Genomic DNA, 21,496 nt, shown 5'->3' with positions numbered 1-21,496 from the left:
GCCCATTTCAATGTCAGTCGGTGATAATTATTAATAATATAGCTTGCAAGCTTTCTTTTGGTAGGTGTGTTTGGAAATAAAAGGCACTTATCACAACGATTAGCCAACATGACTTTCATAAAAGTGTGATCGATGTACTGGCAATGTAGCGCTCACATGCAGTATTTCCCCATCTTCAGTCCATTTTACCCTAGATTTTACTCTTATCACTGACATGTTTCTAAACAAATTTGTACTAATACATATATTTTATTTATTTGTTTTTTTTTTCTAATAAAATAGTAGTCAGATTTCTACTTTGATATTTCATTGGAGCTGTCTTTGTACTTATAGCATACTTTTACGTCTTATTTCAAACGGAAGCGTTTAAAGTCTGATTGATCAGTAATAAAGAATCTATTTTTAGAACCTGGAATTAGGGATACATTAAAATTTCGTGTGGGATCTTGCATCGTGTACATAACAGGTGTAAACTATTCTAAATACTTCAATATCATATTGTGAAATTTTCAAAATGTCTTGTGTTGTCTGTTTTGTTCAAGGATGAGAGTTAGTTAGACTAGAGAATGGTCAATTAAATAACCTGGTTCTACATATGCATCATTTACCATTGCAAGAAGAATTTCTGAAACTTGAAATGAATAAAGCCTTGTCTGCATCGTGGGTTTGTTCTTTCCCCAGCGTGTCTTTTTGTATCCATATATCGTTCTTGCCAGTTATCAATTAGTATATTCTCTGCATAAATAACAGTTATTGCATCTCTTGCCTTTGGTTTATTTAGGAATTTATAGCTATGTGTATCGAGAGCTTCATTTATAGTTAGACTGAAATCCCCTCAAATAATTATATGCTGATTTTTAAGTTTTCTCTATCCTGCATCACTTCAGTACAGACATGTGGAGAGTCAAGATTAGGATCGTCAATGTTTATAGCTGTAAAGCTGAGTTGAAACATCTAAATTAATATTGTTGTCATTTGCGTCTGATTTTACTCTATTCATGGCAATCTGAAAGTTATTGTTAAGCATACTAGCTACTCACCTTGAATTGGATGTAAAAGAATTGAAAATACATTTTGTAATCCAAGTTGATCTAATGGATGTCACCATCGTTTTATAAAATGTATCTTGCAATAGATAACCTGAGCACTTTTTTAACGTTATAAGAAACATTCATTCTTTGACCAGGTCCCCTATCCCTTGGCAATTCATTTAACCAATTCTCAAAGAGACATCCCTTGTCCTTATTATAAAATTCTTTAATCGTGACATTAGATATATATATAAAAATAATATATGCTGCCCATGTGTAATTCTCACGCTGTTAAAAAATTGTTCGAAAGTAGTTCAGTTGGCTACCTTGGCCTTAAACGTGCTGTTATGGCCTTAATGGGAATTGCATTTAATAACTCGATGTTTAAATTAGCCGTTATGGTTTTAGTAGGTATTTATCATTACCCACTTGGATTACCATTGTGGGCCGTTTTGGCATCAACGGGAAATGAAATATTACATTATGTTAATAGAATTCACATCTAGGTGTTGTTATGGCTTGAAGAAACAATTATGACATTTGACGAGAAAAATAATGTGACGAGCCTTCTGACTGACCAGTACAAAGCTGGATGTAGAAAAGGGAGGATGGTAACTGAAGTGAAACACTTATTAAGCAAAGCTAAAATTTCTCCGACTAGCTGTATCAACATAACGTGCCTACTATTCCTTTGTAAGCAAAACAAAACATCCTAATACTACCCCTATACCCCTTATAATACTAGAAGTGTAATATACACACTTACACATGTATGTACTATTTATTACACACAAGGGCAGGAGTGGTCAAACATGCACACAAACATAATGACATACGGTTTTAGTGGTAAATGACAATGACAAATACATAAAAACGTCTTTTTTTGCAATAACTGATCCGTAGTTCTGTTTCTAAGAGAAATGACTGGCTTTTAAAAGAGCTGTTCGAGTTGTTGACCAGAGATGGCTAACACTCGAACCACCGCTTCAGTCCTTCATCGCATGCTTCACAGCACTGCATGTCCATAGAAAAATCGCTTGAAACAGCACTGCCTTGCAATGTACACTTTTTTCTTCTAAATATTAGTAACTGTGATCTTGGTATTTGTTCACAAGGACACTTCGAATACATAAGATATCAAACAGCATACTTGAAGTGATAGTCGATGACTCCACGTTGGTCAACATCTCACTCTCTCCCCTTCTCTATCAGAAACTAGAAGCTAGTTATATTAGGTAAATGGACACAGTACTGTACATCCTTTTAGTACACGTGATGCAGAGTTTCTACGTACGTGGGAGAAACAATGCGATTACCAACGCTCTCATAAAGCACTATCACAGCTAAGATATTTAGAATGTCATTAATAAATGATACATAGGTTATTATTTTGACAACATAATCAACAATAATGCAATGAAAGTGCTCATTTGTTTTAATTTGTCTGCATCCATCATTGATTGTGGAAACATCACTCTAAAAATATATTGATTCCTAAGCATTCATCGTGATATAATTATTTATTAAATATTAAGGTTATAAGGAATAAAGTTTGAAAGTGTTTGAACGTTATTAGCTGATAATCAAATTTACGGTTTCATATAAAACCTAGAATGCCATACGAATAACAGTTTATAAATCAACATTTAAACAAAAATTCAGATAGATTACAAAGGTGTTATACATTTATGCATTTCAACGGAAAATAAAAATAACGAGTACCGAAGCTTGGGTACAGTGTATTGCAAGGACATACGACATCATAAAGACTGACAAAGAAAAAGAAAACTCCTTTACTTTATTAAACAGGAAAATAACTCGGTATGAGAATTCTGATTGATTAAAATGAAACACATACTATTTTAGAACCAAGCTTATCAGCCTATGATATTTATTGGCTATTGCATTTGTATGGGAAAATATGAACAAGCTTTTCTGAGTAATACTGTATGACTTTGGGAGGGAAGTATTACTAAATAAAACGAGTTAGTATTTCGCCATACAAATGCACTAACGTTGTTTTATTATATACTCATCTTGTTTTTCTAACTAAGGCTTACTAATAAAAAAACAGACGAGAAACAATGTCATTGAATTTACGCTGTATTAAAAAGTAAATGCACAACCGTACATTCATCAATACATGATAACAATATCAATGCGTACATGCACAGCCCAGTGAACTTTAAACTTTATCGTACTCTCGTTAATTTAAAAAATAATTCTCGTTTTTGGTCAACTTAAAATTGAAACTGTGAGCAATATTGTGAATGAATGTGCATTGAAACAACTTTCTCATTTGGTCTGGAATGGATAGATTTTTTTAAATGTCGATTCTACTCAATTCTGCTTTTCTACTTGTGATGTACTTAATTTATTAACTGTGCAATTCCGTATTATGTACTCGTCTAGAATCAGCTGCATGTGTGTATCTGTTCTGCCGTTGAGTGTTTGGAATCATAATGTGGTAAAAATATAAATTCTCTCAACTGAAATTATCAAAAGGACGTTATGGAATAACACGTTCATTTCGCTTTTAGTGCAGTAAGGATAAGGTGTTTGCGGTTGGAAATGTAGTTGACATTAGAATACAATTTCGCGGTATGTATCACATTTTGGAACCAATGCCATAGGTCATGTTATTCATTCAGTTTTGAAGAACTAATAAAGAAATTATATTTTGAGGAAATTAAAGGTGCAACGCTATATTGTTTGCCCTCTTATTACCAGCTAACGAAGACATCTTTATTCCTTGTCACTTACATGCTCTTTTCAGGGACCCCAGGAATGTACATGACCTGTATGGCTTCCATGGCTAGGCTAAGTCCAAAACATTTTATCACAAAAGTTAACGTTGAAAATTTCAAACCAGCTGCTTTGGGACAGTCAATTTAGCTCTCTCTCTCTCTCTCTCTCTCTGAATAATGGACCTGGGACAATCGTTATTAGAAAACAGCTTGCAATGTTCTATGGATTATCATGTTTGATGCTATTCACTGATTGGTCATTCAGAAGCAAAATTACGAATAATATTTACAACACGAATTTAAGAAGCTAGTTTGTATCAGATTCATCTATGTATTTTAAGATCCATACATACAGATAGACAGACATGTAAATGTTATTTGAACTGGAACCGTTTCGATGCACCTATACACATTAGGAACTTCCTGTATTGAATTTACTGTATATTACAGTCTATCCAAATTACTCAATGGTGTTTGTTTTTCCAAATTTATACACATGGTAATAAACATATAATCTTTGCTGCTCTACCTATAACCAATATCAGCTTCCAAATTACGGACATTTTCAACATCGAATTATTGGATAGCTTTTCAGAACATTTCATCATTTCATTCACAGCTGTATTTGCAAGCAATGTTTGTACATGGTGTACATGTTCAACAGTTTCAACAACAAAATTAGTCAAATGTATAACTTCAAAACATCTCAGGATCACACCTATCAAATCCCCATTTTAGGAAACCAAGTCAACGGTAGAAGACAGGTCCTTCCTGATTTCTTCCAGCAAGGAATTTTGAACAGTTTTGCACTCATCTGAAACAAGTGAGTCAAAATATATTTTGAATCAATATATATTATTATCGGATATTGGACGACGAAAAACACTGAAAGCATTCAAACCTATCCGTGTCTCAATAAACAAGACAATCCTCGCTGTATAATCACATTAAAAAGCCACTCTTGGGCAAAGTGGTACGTGGAAAAAGGAAATTAAGAGATAATATTATATGCAAAATATAACGTAATTCAACGGTGAATGTAATATTCCATTGTATAGTTAGGTTGCATAAAAACATAACTATGACCATGGATAATTAGGCTACATACCTCTTTTAGATGATACTATGGAACACTTGAAATTCAATTTTATTATAAAATAGCATACATAATTGAAATGAAGCGAAGCGACAAATTTATGCTAAATGCAGCAGTTTTGAAAACACAAATATTCCAGAGCGATAACTCACATGAATGAGGTCATTAAACGTTGGAGATAATCTTGTCAAAAGGAAAAAACAGGAGGACGATTAACCAGTGAACGATGGCTTTTTTAAAATAGTCCAAGACCATATGACGTACATACCGGTTAACGAGACTGTGCACATGTCAAGTCATATTAAATTATATTGAATGATTTTAGTAATGCCAATTACACGCAACATTCCATGTAAAAATATTTATTGAATTTTTGTGAAAGACCATACCTCTATCTTACGAGACAGGCCCCATCAAATGTAGTCATATTCTAAAGACGATGTACACACTTAAATTGCACTAGAGTATGTAAATTGTTATCTTAGCTATATTGGTTTGCAAGGATCTGTAAGTGACTGTGTGTGTGATTTGGATTTTTAACATAATTTTGATTTTAAATTCAGTCATTTAGTTACGATGTTTAGCACTTGGACATCATGCCGCAAAAATGTAGCATGATGTGCCACCCAATCACATTATTTTGACACCAGGTCGACCAGTCCTAACACTAATCTTTGAATGCTGAGAGCCTAGCGAGGCAGCTGGTAGTACAATTGTTAAATGTCTTTGGTATGATTTGGTCTGGGTTCGAACCCGCGACCTCCCGCATCAGAAGCGGGCGCTCTAACCACCAGGCCACCGGAGCGGTTGCAAGGATCTGTAAGGAGATGTACTATTGATGGAAAGGGGCAATACATGTGTCCAAAATAAGCCTGAAAATACGAGACCTTAAAAGCACATTTGAATGTAATACGCCTTTCATTAATTGGCATCCAGTTAGGTATTAAGTTGACAGAGGTATTCTCTGAAATGTAACATCCTATGTGAAGATATGAAGTTAACTGTAAATGGTCATATTCTAGTCAAAAGATAGTTGAGAAGACATCACATATAAAAGCCATCAGCGAAATGGTCGCTCGCACAAAGGGTCGAGGGAACATTTGCCCAGCCTTCACCGCCACCCGCACCCGTATCGTTATCCAAAATGGAGTTGGAAACTGTGCACATCAAGACCTATGAGACAATTTACAAACCAAAATCATAGTTGATATTGTTATGGCTGTCTTACCTATGCGATATGCAACGATCCCCATGTATAGGAGAGTTAACATTGATGGTGTTACGACTCTAGGTCTTAAACTATGTAACAGAAAGAAAACGAAACCCCAGAATACAAAGTGAAAATTTGAAACACACTTACAGTATTGTAACTAAATTTCATGTAATCCTAAATGTCCTATCACAAGTCTATAATTATGTAATGTCCCGAGTGAATCCCAGTATTCGTGAATCTTCTGATGTACTAAATCTTGAATATAATGACGTACAAATAGTCTTCAATGCCCAAATATACCAAAAGTATAACCGAGATTGTCTTTGAATGAATTCACACAAAAAATCTCAAAATAATTTGTTAATATACTCAACTAGGATATAGTAATTCAAATGAATGAATAAAATAATTATTCCTCTCGGATTATAGGATTATATCCGAACACAACTATAACAACTATAAAGTCTGATAATTAGCAAATGGTTCTATAGACTGATCTTAAGAGAGGAATGAATAATTTATTTACCATCTATTAATGATATTAATTCTGCAATTAAAAAAGTAAGAAAATACGGCATAAAAATTCAACTTGATCCAGAAACATTATTTGTGATTTTGAATTATTACAGGCATGTACATTTGAAGATAGATATACACTACCAGCTGAATATAGATGTATAAAGCAAATACAGCAGGCTATGTTCCAATCTTTGGCTACTGTGAAAGATACAGAAGTTAACAAATTCGTATCATTCTCAAGCGTGATTGAGAATATTACATTCGAATTAGCTCAGGAATATGACATGAAAAAAAATAACACGCGCGTGAGGTAGCTGAAAACGTTTATGTTAGATAACCATGACAGAGTTATTAAAGAAAATAGTAAAGGGCATTTTGAAAATGAAAGTATTAACGAAAGTGAAAGTAAATATTTATTCAGATTATGTTTTCATTCTCAAAATTATGAAATCTAACTGATTTTCATTATTTTAATAATATTTACCCCATCAAATTAACGAAAAATCAGTTACAAAATAAATTGTGTCACAAATATATATTTGTTTATGAAATTATTATGATACAATTTTTTGATGAGATTATTTTTATTCATCAGATCTTACTGAAATTGTCTGATAATTTGAATATCCCCTTGAAATCGTTAAGATTTTACGGAGAGATTTATATTCAAAATTTCATTTCGTAAATCAAGTAGCCGACTGGATTGGTCAGTAAGTTTGAAATATATTCTCGATAACAACGGATTATGACAACGTAGATAAAGCGGACTAATATGCTTTTGTACGATCACATATCTAGGAGGTACTTGGGTGTAAATGTATATAAAATATATCCTTGCTGAGATTGACTATATTTTTCAAGATCTATTTGATAACTGCCATCAATTGCATCACATACAAGATTGACTGCGGTCGTTGAAGTTATATTAACAATTACTGGTGAAATATGTCTGCCGCCACCGTACGGACCATTATTAGGTTTTAGAATATTTGATGATAGGGTTAATTTTCTCCATGCATCAACGATTTGTGGAAAATGCTCACTGACAATGTCATTTACCCGTATTTTTAATTGTCAAATTCTGGTATTATAAATGTTGCTAGATCTGTTTGAGATATTTTATAATGACTGAGAAATATTTCTTTATAACTAAGTATTTTTTCTGGTGATGTAATTCTTGGATTACATTTTATAATATCGACAGTTGCTTGATTAATATACTCACGGTCTGATGTAATTTGATTTAAATGTTGCATTGTTTCAACGATTTTCTTTTTTAGATTGTCATTAGGGTACTCCAGAATATAATTTTTAAATAACCGTTCTAGTGCTGCTGATATAATTGCATGTTCATCTTTAATTTTACTAGATAATGATTTAAATATTTTTCATAAACAACATACACATCACATTCATCACGTCTGACTAAAGAACTAGGATAGAGATATTGAAGTCTAGGGCGTATTGGAGATTCTTCTTCTCGATATTGTGGTTCATTTATATATAAAAATTTCGTTAAAAGAGAAATCATCTCGTTGAGGTTCTGGCGGTCTTTTATACCCTGGTGCTATTTCAGGCCACCCTAACACAATTCTGACCGATGATTGATAAATATCTACAACATAACCTAGAGAGTTTATTTCTATCGCATCTGATAATGTTGGTTGGTGAACTGTTATAGCTATGTTTGATTCTTTTAGGCTGAAATTCATGTTTGATTTCTTCGATTTGATAATTACCTGATAGAATTCTAACAACTTGCCAATCAGGAGTTCCATCATCTTTATATTTATTTGCAAATACAAGTGAATTATTTGCTGGTGATCCACACAATGATTTTGATCTGATATTTGGCCCGCAGTAATATACTCGTAATTGTGCTAGCACTATTTCTTTCGCTGGAATTGCAGTTAGAAAGTTAACACTAAATTCTAGATTAGTTGAGCTCACTGATATCTAAATCAGGTGTGGATTCTATCACAGACATTGCTTCTTTGTAGATTTTAATCATCTCCGTGAACTCAAAATCTGATTGTTTTCCAACAGTAAGGTTTGTTGATAATAACTAGGATATTTTGGAGTATGCTAATTTCGCTGTATGTAATTTTATTATATAATAATGAAATTTGTGTTTGTACACGTGCATAATTTTTTTTTTGTGATGATATCAAGAATACCGGCAATTGTTGTTGCAGCTGAAACACAAATTGTTACAGCTGCTAGTGCGATCAGTAGCGATGGTGTTATTGTTGATAATAATACGCCGGTTTCAGCAATAACAACAGAAGCCGAATTTACAATTATGTCAACAGCAACTACACGTCTGCGATATTATTTTACTTTTACTGTATATTCGTCAACGATATTTTTTAGTTTTGTTTGCCATTCACGTGCTTCATTGTATCTAAAACGTTGAACGTTGATTGGGAAGCTCATTATATTTTAAGTAGGTGGTAATTTAGCAAATAATTCAAGACACCAATAATACAACACTGGGTTACATCTTTCTTCGGGTTCCACCACGAATATTCCCTCGTCGTTTTGATCCAACATCACTAACATATATCCAGAGGATCCGGTTAGTGGAAAACGCGGTGAATTTGTAGTATCTACTGTATATACTGTAGTACCGAGTATTGAAAATCTATATTTACCGGTAATATCAGCGCGATGTTTAATGGATTTATTGAGTGGTGACCATAATGCTGATCCAGATGTTACCGTATATACTACACGATCGGTAATTGATTTTATGTTAGAGAGCTTAATGTCGATGCCTGGTGGATTTCCAAAAAATTCGTTAATAGCTCTATTTATGTTTCTAGGAAAATTTAAAATTTTTTGTATATGATTAGAATATTCAGATCTAAATGTGGTCATTCCATCGTTGATTGTCATTAACGAGTTCATCATCGGAATGTTGCTATCATTGGCATATTTCTTTGTTGCACGTCATAGCTTGATTCTGGTTCTCCGAGACGAGTAATTTTTTTATTACTCATATTGAAAGAACCAGTCATTGTATCACCAGTGGTTAATAAACGATCATTGGTCTCAGTTCTGATCATGTTGCTGTTGCTGTCTACGTACCTTTTCTTACCACATCATCATCTGATTTTGGTTCTCTCACAGTAATAATCGTATTTTTATTCATATTGAGATTGCGGTACATTATATGTCCAATTCTTCTGATACGTCCAGCAATTTCTCCTATGATTCATAGAACTGATTCATCTGATTTTTTTAATTTTGCCGTTTTTAGCAAAAACTACTAAGTTATCTTCTATTGCATATGGAAGCCGCATAATAAAATCTGTCTCGTTTTTAATCGTCCTTGTTTATCCTGAAAAACAACAACTTCATTTTGGTCTACATATGCAAGACTCAAAAGATCAGCGAGTTCATCCTTGACCAAGCCAAGGGTTGCATATTTAGATAGATCGCCTTGCTGAGTCGTACACGGGCGAGAAAATCTTCCGTAAATATATACCGTTATACCTTAAGATCTGCTTAAAACGAATACTGGTTACTTGTATAATCGTGCACGACTCTATGAGGCGGTAATGTTGATGATGACACAGCGTCGAGTACAGAAATTACTTCACGGTCACATATTGGTGGATCTGTTATTGTCTGTGTTTGTAATGTTGAATACCAGACTGGAGTTTTTATTGTGTTTACGTAATTTATAAATTCTTTTGGGGGAGCCAACCCATACGAATCAAAATAAACAATTCCACGTGGATCAATTGCGTTTGCCATCCAATGAGTATCAGGACCAGAACTTTTATCAAGATTAATGATACCGGTTTCAATATTTGTTTGGTCGTTCTGGTAACTGATCATGCATAAAAACACCTCTGAATTTATTTTTTTTTAGCAGCATCAAGTAAATCAAAATCTGACATTGGAAGAATTAACGAACTGTTTCTGCAAGTCTCAGACCTTTTCCGTATAGTTAAGGGGTTCCTGGTAATCTTAGACCCCTTCCCCTTTTTTAATCCTCTTCCTACTACTTTACCAAACGCTCCAATAGCACCAAGTGCAGCTGTTTTTGTAATAGCTGGAGCAGCAGCAGCAAATAAAGCTGGTATAGCGGCAAGAAGTGGAAATATACCACCTGTTTTCATTGAGTCTTTAACCGCACCAGCATAAAAATTGAGTTTAACGCCAGTTTTTGATTGTTTGGCGCCATTTAAATGTCTGAGTTGACGTTCTAACAATGACTACCTGTGATCTAATCTTTTTTAGTGATATTTGTATTCCTCAGTTCTTTGCTGAACTTGATTGAAGTTTTTTAATCTGACCAGGAGTCAGACTATCACTAGCATGATGATATGACATTATAAATATCGTAAGCGATTTCATTACATGTTTTCTAATGGAGCATCAAAAACTCTCATTCGTCCGCCAGTGCTTTCAAATAGCATTGTTTTATGGTTCAGTATAACTGCAATTGCTCTGTATATTAGCACCAAAGGGGTTTACACAAACTCGAAAGTGAATATCAACAACAGAGTGTTTAAATAATTCGATATGCTCCGATGAAAAATAATAGATCGGATACATTGTTGTAAAACCCCGCAGTGATATTTGTAAACCAATATCTATATTTTGATCACGTCCCATAAATGTCATTAAACGATGATACACACGTGCTACATGATTTCGGTCAAAATTTAACAAAATATCTTCAGATGGTTCTTGATGTCCCTTTATCCATAAAGAAACTTCACTAACTGCAAGTGTGTCAAATATCATATGGCTACATTCTTGTGAATCTAGTCGATCAGCATTTTGTGAAGCGATAACTATATGCTTCGGTGCAAAAACTCTTGTTGTGATGATATATGCCATGTAAATAACCCAGCAACATTACTTTGAACGCTATCTGTGGTCATTGTTAAAAATTGATAGGAAAGATTATCCACCCGAATTCATAAAACTAATTAACTTTTCTTCTTCAGCAATTGTTGGAGTCATTACTGGCATCCACAGTGAAAGTTTTCTTAGTCTTACCATACAGTTGTGAGTAGCGGCAACATTTCTACAAAATCCAAAGATATGAGATAGTAGAATTACGCATGATAAAGCTTCTTCGTCATTTAACATTGTTCTGCGTGTAGCAAAGACTAGGTTATTGTAATTTGCGTTGATTAATACAATTGCTGGTCCATCAGCTGCTCCTTCAGAGTCTCTTACATTACCCTCAACTTCCCTTACGTGTTCAGGATGATTAGATGTATCTTTAGCAAACACTATTGATGGGCCGGATCTTGTACAATCATCTGAATATTTTGCAAGACCAAGTATTGTTGTAGCAACATCAACGTCTTTTTAAATTGTTTCAATATTTCTTCCGTCAATCATGTACGTAGCGATGTCAAACAACGCTATAATACCATTGTTAACAAAACCAACTATATCACCATTTGCAACTCCTCTACCATCATCTTACAAAATTCTACATTCTACTTCAGTAAACGCTTCAGCAGGTAAACATCGACCACTCTGATCTGGTTGTCTTGCGTCATAAGAATAATACTGATAATCGCGTATAGATTCATCTTTAACAATTGGTAAGTCCATATCAAACGCTGGATCTGATATATGTTTGAATATTTTATTATAACTGTTATCGTCTAAAACGAAGACCACTTCCTGCTATTAAACTTGCTGTTATATTTTTCCTTTTTCTGACTGGGGTATATTTGACAACTGATATTTGCAGGCATAACTTCAGTGCTGGGTAATTTTACAGGCTGTGGTTTTCGTCGTATTAATCGAGCTAATCTTTCTTTGATCGATGAAAGTATTTTACCAGCAACATTACCAACAGAACGTAATGCTTTATCTCGAATAGTTTCCATAGCTTTCATCCCTAATTGTTTTGCAATCGGTATTGCTTTTGGAGACATCCTTCTGAATAAATCCATAACGACGTCACCAAGTCCATCTCGGTAAATCGCTTTGTACGTTGGCAATCGTGAATTTACTACCCTAATTATTACAGGTCCACGTTGACCATTGTGAATAATCATTTTTTATTACATGCTGATTAATTAATTCTTTTGAAGTGCTGTGATAATCATCAAAAATGTCATTAATGAGATAAATATTACGATCCATAACACCGTCTGTAAACAATCTTCAGCAAATATCAGATATTTCATTAATAATTTCTGGAGAAATATTTCCTGCACATTTTCCTCCGATCAGAATTTCTAGTTGGTCAACATCGGCAAGAACACTGTCAGGACAAGTATTAAGACCACTTCCTTGAGTCGAAAAACTATTTCCAGTAGTACCTTGAGACGTGTCCGATTTTATATCATAAAATTCTTCTTCAGAAGTATATGGGCTTAATAATGAACCAGGAACATCTTTTTCTTTAACAGTTTTTTTTAGTTAATATTGATTCAAGTGCAAATTCTTCTTTTTGTCTTTTTCAATTACGGAAAAATTCATGTTAGTCACTGTCATTTTTGAAAGGTCTATTTTTAAGTATAGAATGCATATCTTTAATCGAATCATCTTCATTTTGCCAAGATTCAACGAAATTAGATTATGCATACTTTGATGTTTCTTTATATCCCCGTGCGGCATTTTTTACTGTATCATCATACATTTTTTTGATAAGATAAATACCTTTAGTTGTAAATCTATTTTTAATATTAATTAGCTCTGGAGGTACTTTAGGAGATTGTGATTTTTGTTGTTGTGGTCGAGGAATTTGTGAAGGAAATTGTGGTTTTTGTGATTTTTGTTTTTGTCGTTCTATTTGTTGCTGCGGTGGAGGAAGTTGATATGAAGGTATTTGCTGGGGAGGTTGTAGTTACTGTTGTTGAGGTTGTAACTCCAAATAAAATTTATTTATATCGTCAATGCATTTATTTTATACTTCATCATCACTTCTAGCCTGGGGTTTGATATAATACACACTATATAACCATTTACAATAACTATCAATATTTATGTTAGCATATTTAGGTTTCAAACCTTCAGACCGTCGAAAAAAACTATCAAATGCAACACGAGAAAAATATTTATCTTTAACGTTTTCTTTAAGTTCTTCAATAACACCTTCTTTAAAGTTTTTAATCAATTCAAGATTTTATTTTCTTACTTTCGGTTTAGGTGCAAGATCTTTTTTTACATCGGTAATTTCAGTACGAACTTTGCCAATACCTTCAAGTATTTCTACCTCCATGAGGGTAGGTTGAGCAGCAAATATTTCTGTTGGAAGATCATTTAAAATCTTTTTTCTTTGTTTAGTTCTTTTTGCTATTTTTTTTTTTCTCAGTTTGCTTAGCAATTTGTTTTAACGTTGAAAGAAGATCTTCTGTAGCTTTTTCAACTCTTTCAGTAACCTTTGTAACAGGTTCAAATAATTGTTCTGTTCCTTCTACATATTCAACATGTGCTTCTTGACGTTCCTGCAGTTTTCGTTTGAGAGCATCACAAACAAAAATATATCTTCTGATTGGTTCTAATCTTTCTCTGGCTAATTAGCTAGTGTAACATTCCATTACTGATATATTAATGATTTAATTACTCATGCATTTATAGCGGCAGAGGAGGTGCGACCTCAACGAAACGTTCGGCGAATAAACGAACGCACATGCAAATTTTAAAAAACACGAACGACAAAAGATAAAGTAACAAAAAACTAACCCAATTAGAGAAACTCTCGGTATGTTAGAGGCTTTGGTTTGGCGTTATTGACCTTATTTTGTTTATATGAGGTTTTATTTTTCAAAAATGACGTTTCAGCAAAAGGTCTGTTCACCTCCTCTGCTGCTAGACAAAATACTTGAAATGCATTTTAAATGGGACAATGTGAACACCAAACAGCAATAAACCATATCGAACTTTTCTGAACTTATGGATCTTTCAAAGATTTCTTGTAATATAAATATCATATTGACGGAGAAAGGGCAAAAACTCAGCCGACCTCAGATCCCAAAAGACGAAACTCGTAAAAGACACCTTTTCATGTATAACGAAATATCATTTAATTATGCGAAATAGTTACATAGCTGTACCGGTTACATTAAGTCTGAGTTGTCAGATGTACTGACGGAATGTTAGTTACTATGTGGTCTGCGGCATCTTAATAATGGGGCCCTAATATCAAACCGACTTTCGCTTTCAAAAATCCAGACACAAGGACAATCTAATTAATACCCAGTATTAAACACATAATTGGGAATATACCAGGATAAAACCTAACAAGCTACTTTATTTTTCACACTGCACGTTTGCAAATCCAATGGTAGCTGGTTATTAGATTGGATTCAAGAGTATTATTGGTCGACTATCTTTTTATACCCATCGTAGGTTTTTCCTCCCACTAAAGATTCGTAAGGGAAAGGCTTCCACCTTAGTTGTGAGATTCCATAGCTACACCCTCATTTGCTGTAGGAAGTTAAGTATCTACGCCTACACTTAAAGATTGTTTGCCATTTTGCGTATATTTCTCCGATAATTTGTAATAGTGTCAGTATGCATGACACCCAAGTTCCAAATGGTCATTACTTCATCACCGCCAAAAGATTTTTCATGAAGCTTCCAACATAAACTTACAGTTTACATTTGTTTTATATGATAAAAGTAAAACAAAAAAGCCAGGACTTTGCTTTAAATGCAAACGAAATACTTGACTCTGTTTCTGCAATAAAATAATTCAGTTCTCAGAAGCAACGAGGTGTTCGATGTGTAGCAATAGCTAACTGCCCCCAAAGAAACCTCACCATTGCTCTATTTAGGTTGGAAAAGACATAGATGTGATGTTTTACCCCAACCCCTTGTATTATACATGTATTTATAAGTCTGTAAGTGGAGCCAGGTAAGCTTTGTTTTTCCAAGTGCCTAAGTTGGCTAATCCTCTTACGTAACCCAGTCTTTGTTTGAGCTCTTGAGTGGAAATCTGGCGGGAATCTTTGTACATGGGAACACGTGACGTAGACAACTTCAAAGAGCCGGAAGCCGACAATGGTAGGCTGGACAGTACATGGGGACACACAGACTGACATTTTTATGATTGACAGTTCGATCAAATGACCAGAGTCCGTCGCCATCCAATCGGGATGCGTTGTAGGTGGGACTTGATTCGAGAAGCTGGAATAAGACTTGTACAAGCCTGAAATTCGTCAGTTGGTGTTTAAGAGTCGCAGTGACACACACTCCGTTAGCCATTCGTAAAAATTGGCGGAATTTAGGAAATTCATGAAATAGCTTCGATCAGGAAGCTTTCGGGGGACGAAAGAATCTCAGAGAATTTCGGGGGACGAGAGAAGTTCAGAGAATTTCGGGTGACGGTGAGAGATACCGAGTGAATTTCGGGTGACCTCAAGGGATACCGTCAAGGGTTCCGGATACTAGAAGAGGAACCGGAAGTCAAGATAACGGCAAGGAACAAGGATAATAGAAGAGGAAGCGGAAGTGGAGATCACGAAAGGAGAGAAAGACAAGGGAACGAAGAGATTTAGATGAGTAGCACTCAAGAAGGGAAAAATCTCCTCACACTGTGAACTCAAATGATGACCAAAGGGATCATTGGGTGAAAGAGAGACATTGATTACTTTAAATTCTTTTAAATTTCATTTATTAAATTGTTATTGTTTAAATTTCATCTTTGTATTTCTTTTAATTTAACTGTCGGCATTGCTGACTGGGGGCTCGTAGCCATAAATATATTTAGTCAATAAATAATATAGTGTCCAGAATTAACCTTCTGAATAAGGACCAGGGGAACTTCTCATAATTCGTTAAAGTCTATAAGAAGAACCCCACCCCTAGACAACCACTACACCCCCACAGTGGGCGCTTCGTCCGGGATATGAATTAGACATATATATTATTTTGGGACTTAAAGTTATTGGTAGAAGTATTAGTGAACAGTGTGAGATATTTTCCATTCTTTGTATTTGAAATTTTGTGATTTTCTCATCTTGTATTTTTATTGTCATATGTGCAGGCTTTGTAGATCTTCCATTCATAGCAGTACGTGTGAAGCAGATATCGAACAAATATCTTACCTGAACGAAACTAGTTGTTGTCGACAGGTAAGTATTTAAACTGGTATTACAAATATCTGTATATTGTTTGAATTTTGAGACAAGGTATCACTTTACATTAGTATAATGGCTACCGAACGACAAATGATAAAGGAATACCGCGCCATGGGGTCGGAAGATCTTGGATACGAGGGAGATCGCCTGGCAACCTTTGTAGAAGAAAGGATCAAGGAATGGAAGGCCGAAAAAGCAGCGGAAAGAGAAGCCCAGAGAGAACTAGCCAAGATAGCAGCGGACCAAGAGTTAGCCAAGATAGCCGCGGACCGAGAAGCCCAGAGAGAACTAGCCAAGATAGCAGCGGACCGAGAAGCCCAGAGAGAACTAGCCAAGATAGCAGCGGACCAAGAGTTAGCCAAGATAGCAGCGGACCGAGACGCCCAGAAAGAGCTGGAGCTAGCCAGACTCGCTCACACTCTGGAGATGGAAAAGGTCAGAGTTGAAGCTAGGACCAACGGACGGGACGACGCCAGTACAAGCTCTGGAACAACCGGCCGACCTTTCATCGACCACCGGATAGTCCAGATCAACATGTCACGCTTCAATGATAGGGAGGAGGCTATTGACGATTTTCTCGTCCAATTTGAGAAACTCGCACGCGCTCATCAGGTCCCTGAACAGCACTGGGCCATTAATGTCTCAGCCTTTTTGCAAGGTGCAGCTCGGGAAGTCTACCACGGCTTAACTGCAGAAGAGGCTGATGACTACACTGCCCTCAAGAAGGCGCTTCTCTGCCATTATCGGCTGACCGCCGAGACTTACCGGAAACTTTTCCGGGACTCGGTGAAAAAGGTAACAGAGACCCACTCTCAATTCCACAACCGTGTTCGAGGTTTATTTGAGAAGTGGATGAAAATGGCCGAAGTCGAACGCACGTACGAAGGGCTACGCGAGGTAATACTCAAGGAACATGTCCTGGGTACTTACCGTCGCGAGTTGACAGTTTTCTTAGCAGAAAGAGAACACCGGACGCTCGAAGAGATCGCTAACATGGCGGAGCGATACGAGCAGGCGCACTCGAAGAGTGGAGGTTCCGGGGTCGCTGACCGACCCCGACCCTCTGAGTCGCGTCGTATGGGGGAGGTTGAGCCGGCTGTCCGTAACCGTCAGGGCGACGGGAAGGTCGGAGGGGCACCTACAGGTAGGGCTGCCGCCTATCGACCTGGACAGGCCTCACCCACGAAACCAGGACTTGCAAGTCGGCGAGGGCCGCCGACATGTTTTAATTGCAAGCGCCTGGGGCATTTTGCCAGGGACTGTCCCAAGGGCAGGCAGACCCAGGTGAATGTCGTAGCTAAGAAGGAATGTGTGCCGGAAGCGAGTCGCAACCCAGCCAACCTTGCGCCCGCAACTGTCAATGGTGAAGGCGCCACCATCTTGTATGACACTGGGTGCAGCGTCCCCGCGCTTGTCGACAAGAAATATGTCAAGCCGGAGGACTATACAGGGGAGGTAATAGAAGTTCAGTACGCGAACTGCGCGCGTGACTCATTACCAGTAGCTGTCATTGACCTCGATTCACCATACGTGAAGGGGAAAATTGAAGCTGCTTGCTTGGAGGGGCTATCACATGACGTCATATTGGGTTGCCGTTATGTGTTACCCCAGCCGAACCCCGAAACCTGCACACCTATGCCAGTGAGTGCTGTTGAAACCAGGGCCATGAGTCGACAGCCGAAACAAAAGCCAATCCAAGTTACATCGACACCGGTTAGTAATGTTATTCCAGCGGAGTTAAGGAAGCTGCAACAGGAGGACGCAACTCTGGCGCAGTTGCACAAACACGCAGAAGCGGGAACAGAAAGGGAAACTCCGAACGGCGCGGTGAAGTTTGTCTACAAGAAGGGAATCTTGTATCGCCACGCCAGGAAACACAACGAACACTTCAAGCAAGTCGTCGTGCCAAAGGAAAAGCGTTGCGAAGTACTGAAACTTGCACACGAGAGTCTCATGGGTGGACACATGGGAATTGCTAAGACGCGTGACCGTCTTGTAAAAGAGTTTTACTGGCCAGGGGTCCAGGGAGACGTAAAACGGTTCTGTCTCTCCTGTGACAAATGCCAGAGAATGGCACCGAAAACGGATCAGCGACCCATCCCTTTGGGGAGTACGCCCCTTATCGATGAACCATTTAGACGTGTTGCCATGGATTTAATCGGACCGATAAAACCCGCGTCTGCGCACGGAAATCGATATATTTTAACGGTTGTCGATTATGCTACACGCTATCCGGAGGCCGTTGCGTTGCGTAACATTGACACGGAAACCGTCGCGGAAGCTCTGTTTGCGATCTGGTCAAGAGTCGGAGTGCCCGACGAGATCTTGACCGATCAAGGAACACAATTTATGAGTCGTGTGATGGCGGAGGTGAATCGTCTCATGTCGATTAAACACCTCACGACTACACCGTATCACCCCCAATGTAACGGATTGGTCGAACGGTTTAATGGGACCTTGAAAAACACGCTCAAGAAATTGTGCGAAGGCCGCCCCAAGGATTGGGACCGGTATATTCCGGCCATGCTTTTTGCATACCGGGAAGTACCGCAAGCGAGTTTGGGGTTCTCTCCCTTTGAACTCTTGTACGGGAGAACCGTACGCGGCCCAATCGCCGTACTGAGACAGCTGTGGACAGACGACCACGCTGTAGAGGAAGTACGCACTACCTACCAGTACGTCGCGGACTTGCGCAACAAACTGGAAGAGGTTTGTTCTCTCGCGCAAGAAAATCTCAAACGAGCTAGGGCGCAACAGGCGAAAAATTACAATAAGCGCGCAAAACCCCGTCAGTTTGAGGTAGGGGACAAAGTGTTGTTGTTGTTGCCCCAGGAACACAACAAGTTGCAAGTTTCCTGGAGGGGTCCATACGTCGTCACCAAGAAGGTCGGAGGTCAAACCTACCGGATACAGCTACCGACGAAAGAGAAATTGTACCATGCCAATTTGCTCAAGAGGTACCGGGAAAGGGAGACCGCCAGCGATTTTGTTGTCGCAGCGATAGTCACCGAGGATATCGAAGGCGATACGGAAGGTGCTAACACTGTCCCGAGCTGTCCATTAACGAGGGCCGAGACTCCGTCGGACGTGGAGTGTGACCCCATGTTAACTGAAGGGCAGCGGAACGAGATAGAGACCTTGCTGGCCGGATATTCCGACGTGCTAACAGAAAAACCCGGGAGGACGACGCTTGTCGAGTTCGGGTTAAAGATGGTGGACGACCGACCAGTTCAGCGTAAACCCTACCCCTTGCCCCACGCGAAACGACAAGTTGTAAGGGAAGAAATCGAGCAGATGATTGCTCTGGGAGTAATCGAACCTGCCGACTCTCCGTACAGCTCACCAGTAGTCTTAGTGCAGAAGAAGGACGGCACCCATCGGTTCTGCGTCGACTACCGGAAGCTGAATCAGGTGACAGAATTTCAAGTTGAAATGCTACCTGACCCCGAACATATCTTCGCTTCGGTCTCGAAAGCGAAATATTTTTCCAAACTGGATTTGTCCAAGGGGTATTGGCAAATTCCGGTAAGGAAAGAAGACCGACCGAAGCTTGCTTTTGCTACTCCCGACGGGACATACCAATGGTTGGTGATGCCGTTCGGGGTACAAAACGCGCCCAGCGTCTTTACCAGAATGATGCGGAAGTTGTTGGAGCCCTTGCGCGATAGGGGTGTCCACAACTTCATGGATGACCTCTTGTTAGCTACAGAGACATGGGGTGAACACCTCGCTCTGTTAGCTGACGTTTTGGAGCGGCTACGTCAGGAGGGCTTGACAGCCCGCCCTTCCAAATGTCACCTTGGTTTCAGGACATTAGACTATTTAGGACATACCCTGAGCCAAGGCACGCTGTCTCCAGAGAAGTCGAAGGTGGATCAGTTGAGAAACGCCGCACGCCCCACCACGAAAACGGAAGTGAGGTCATTCCTGGGACTGGCCGGATATTACCGGAGGTATGTCGCTAATTTCAGCGCGATTGCGGGCCCGTTGTCTGACCTAACCAAGAAACGGACCCCGAGTAAGTTCGTTTGGACAGATGCGTGTGAGCACGCATTCCAAACGCTAAAGGATAGACTTACATCCGACGCAGTTGTTCGTCTACCGGACTTGGATAAAGAATTCGTTCTGCGCACCGATGCATGCGACACGGGACTGGGAGCAGTACTGCTCCAGGAGCATGACAAGACGCTTTTTCCTGTCGCATACGGCAGCCGGAAGTTGTCTGCTGCCGAGAAGAATTACTCAGTATCGGAGAGGGAATGTCTCGGAATCGTGTTCGGCATATCACGGTTCGAGCGATACCTATATGGACGTAAGTTCATATTGGAGACCGACCACCAACCACTCGCCTATCTGGCGCAGGCAAAGTTGTCCAATGGTCGATTGATGCGATGGTCGCTGTTTTTACAGCAGTACCAGATGCAGATCAGATACGTGAAAGGATCTGAAAACGTAGGCGCAGATTTCATGAGTAGAAGCGCCGAAATGATATAGATCATTTGTTATATTTTCGTGTTCATACTCAGTTTAGCATTTAGTTCATTTTGCTGATTTTGTTCTTTATATCGTGTAACACTTTTGCTTTTTTAGTTTGAGTGAATAAAATCCTGATTTTATTCTCAAGCGTGGGGGGATGTGATGTTTTACCCCAACCCCTTGTATTATACATGTATTTATAAGTCTGTAAGTGGAGCCAGGTAAGCTTTGTTTTTCCAAGTGCCTAAGTTGGCTAATCCTCTTACGTAACCCAGTCTTTGTTTGAGCTCTTGAGTGGAAATCTGGCGGGAATCTTTGTACATGGGAACACGTGACGTAGA

General features: G+C 38.1%; 1 protein-coding gene across 6 annotated transcripts in view; it reads right to left on the bottom strand.

Moving 5' to 3' along the window:
• Window positions 1-2,536: 2,536 nt before the first annotated feature.
• Window positions 2,537-21,496, bottom strand: part of LOC149799138 (uncharacterized) — a 65,952-nt gene continuing 46,992 nt past the window's right edge. For 4 of the 6 annotated variants that reach the window (XM_089958219.1, XM_089958220.1, XM_089958222.1 and 1 more), the window contains exon 12: window positions 4,610-5,691. In XM_089958219.1, the coding sequence (XP_089814345.1) occupies window positions 5,591-5,691 (101 nt within the window). In that variant the 3' untranslated portion in view covers window positions 4,610-5,590. The other 2 variants (XM_089958225.1, XM_089958224.1) reach the window with 1 other exon arrangement.

Source organism: Sinohyriopsis cumingii, chromosome 5, assembly GCF_028554795.1.
Source record: "Sinohyriopsis cumingii isolate HCF-2022 chromosome 5, ASM2855479v2, whole genome shotgun sequence".
In the NCBI taxonomy this organism is placed as follows: Eukaryota; Metazoa; Mollusca; class Bivalvia; order Unionida; family Unionidae; genus Sinohyriopsis; species Sinohyriopsis cumingii.
The sequence above is the reverse complement of the archived record's forward strand: the minus strand, read 5'-3'. Positions and strand labels throughout refer to the sequence as shown.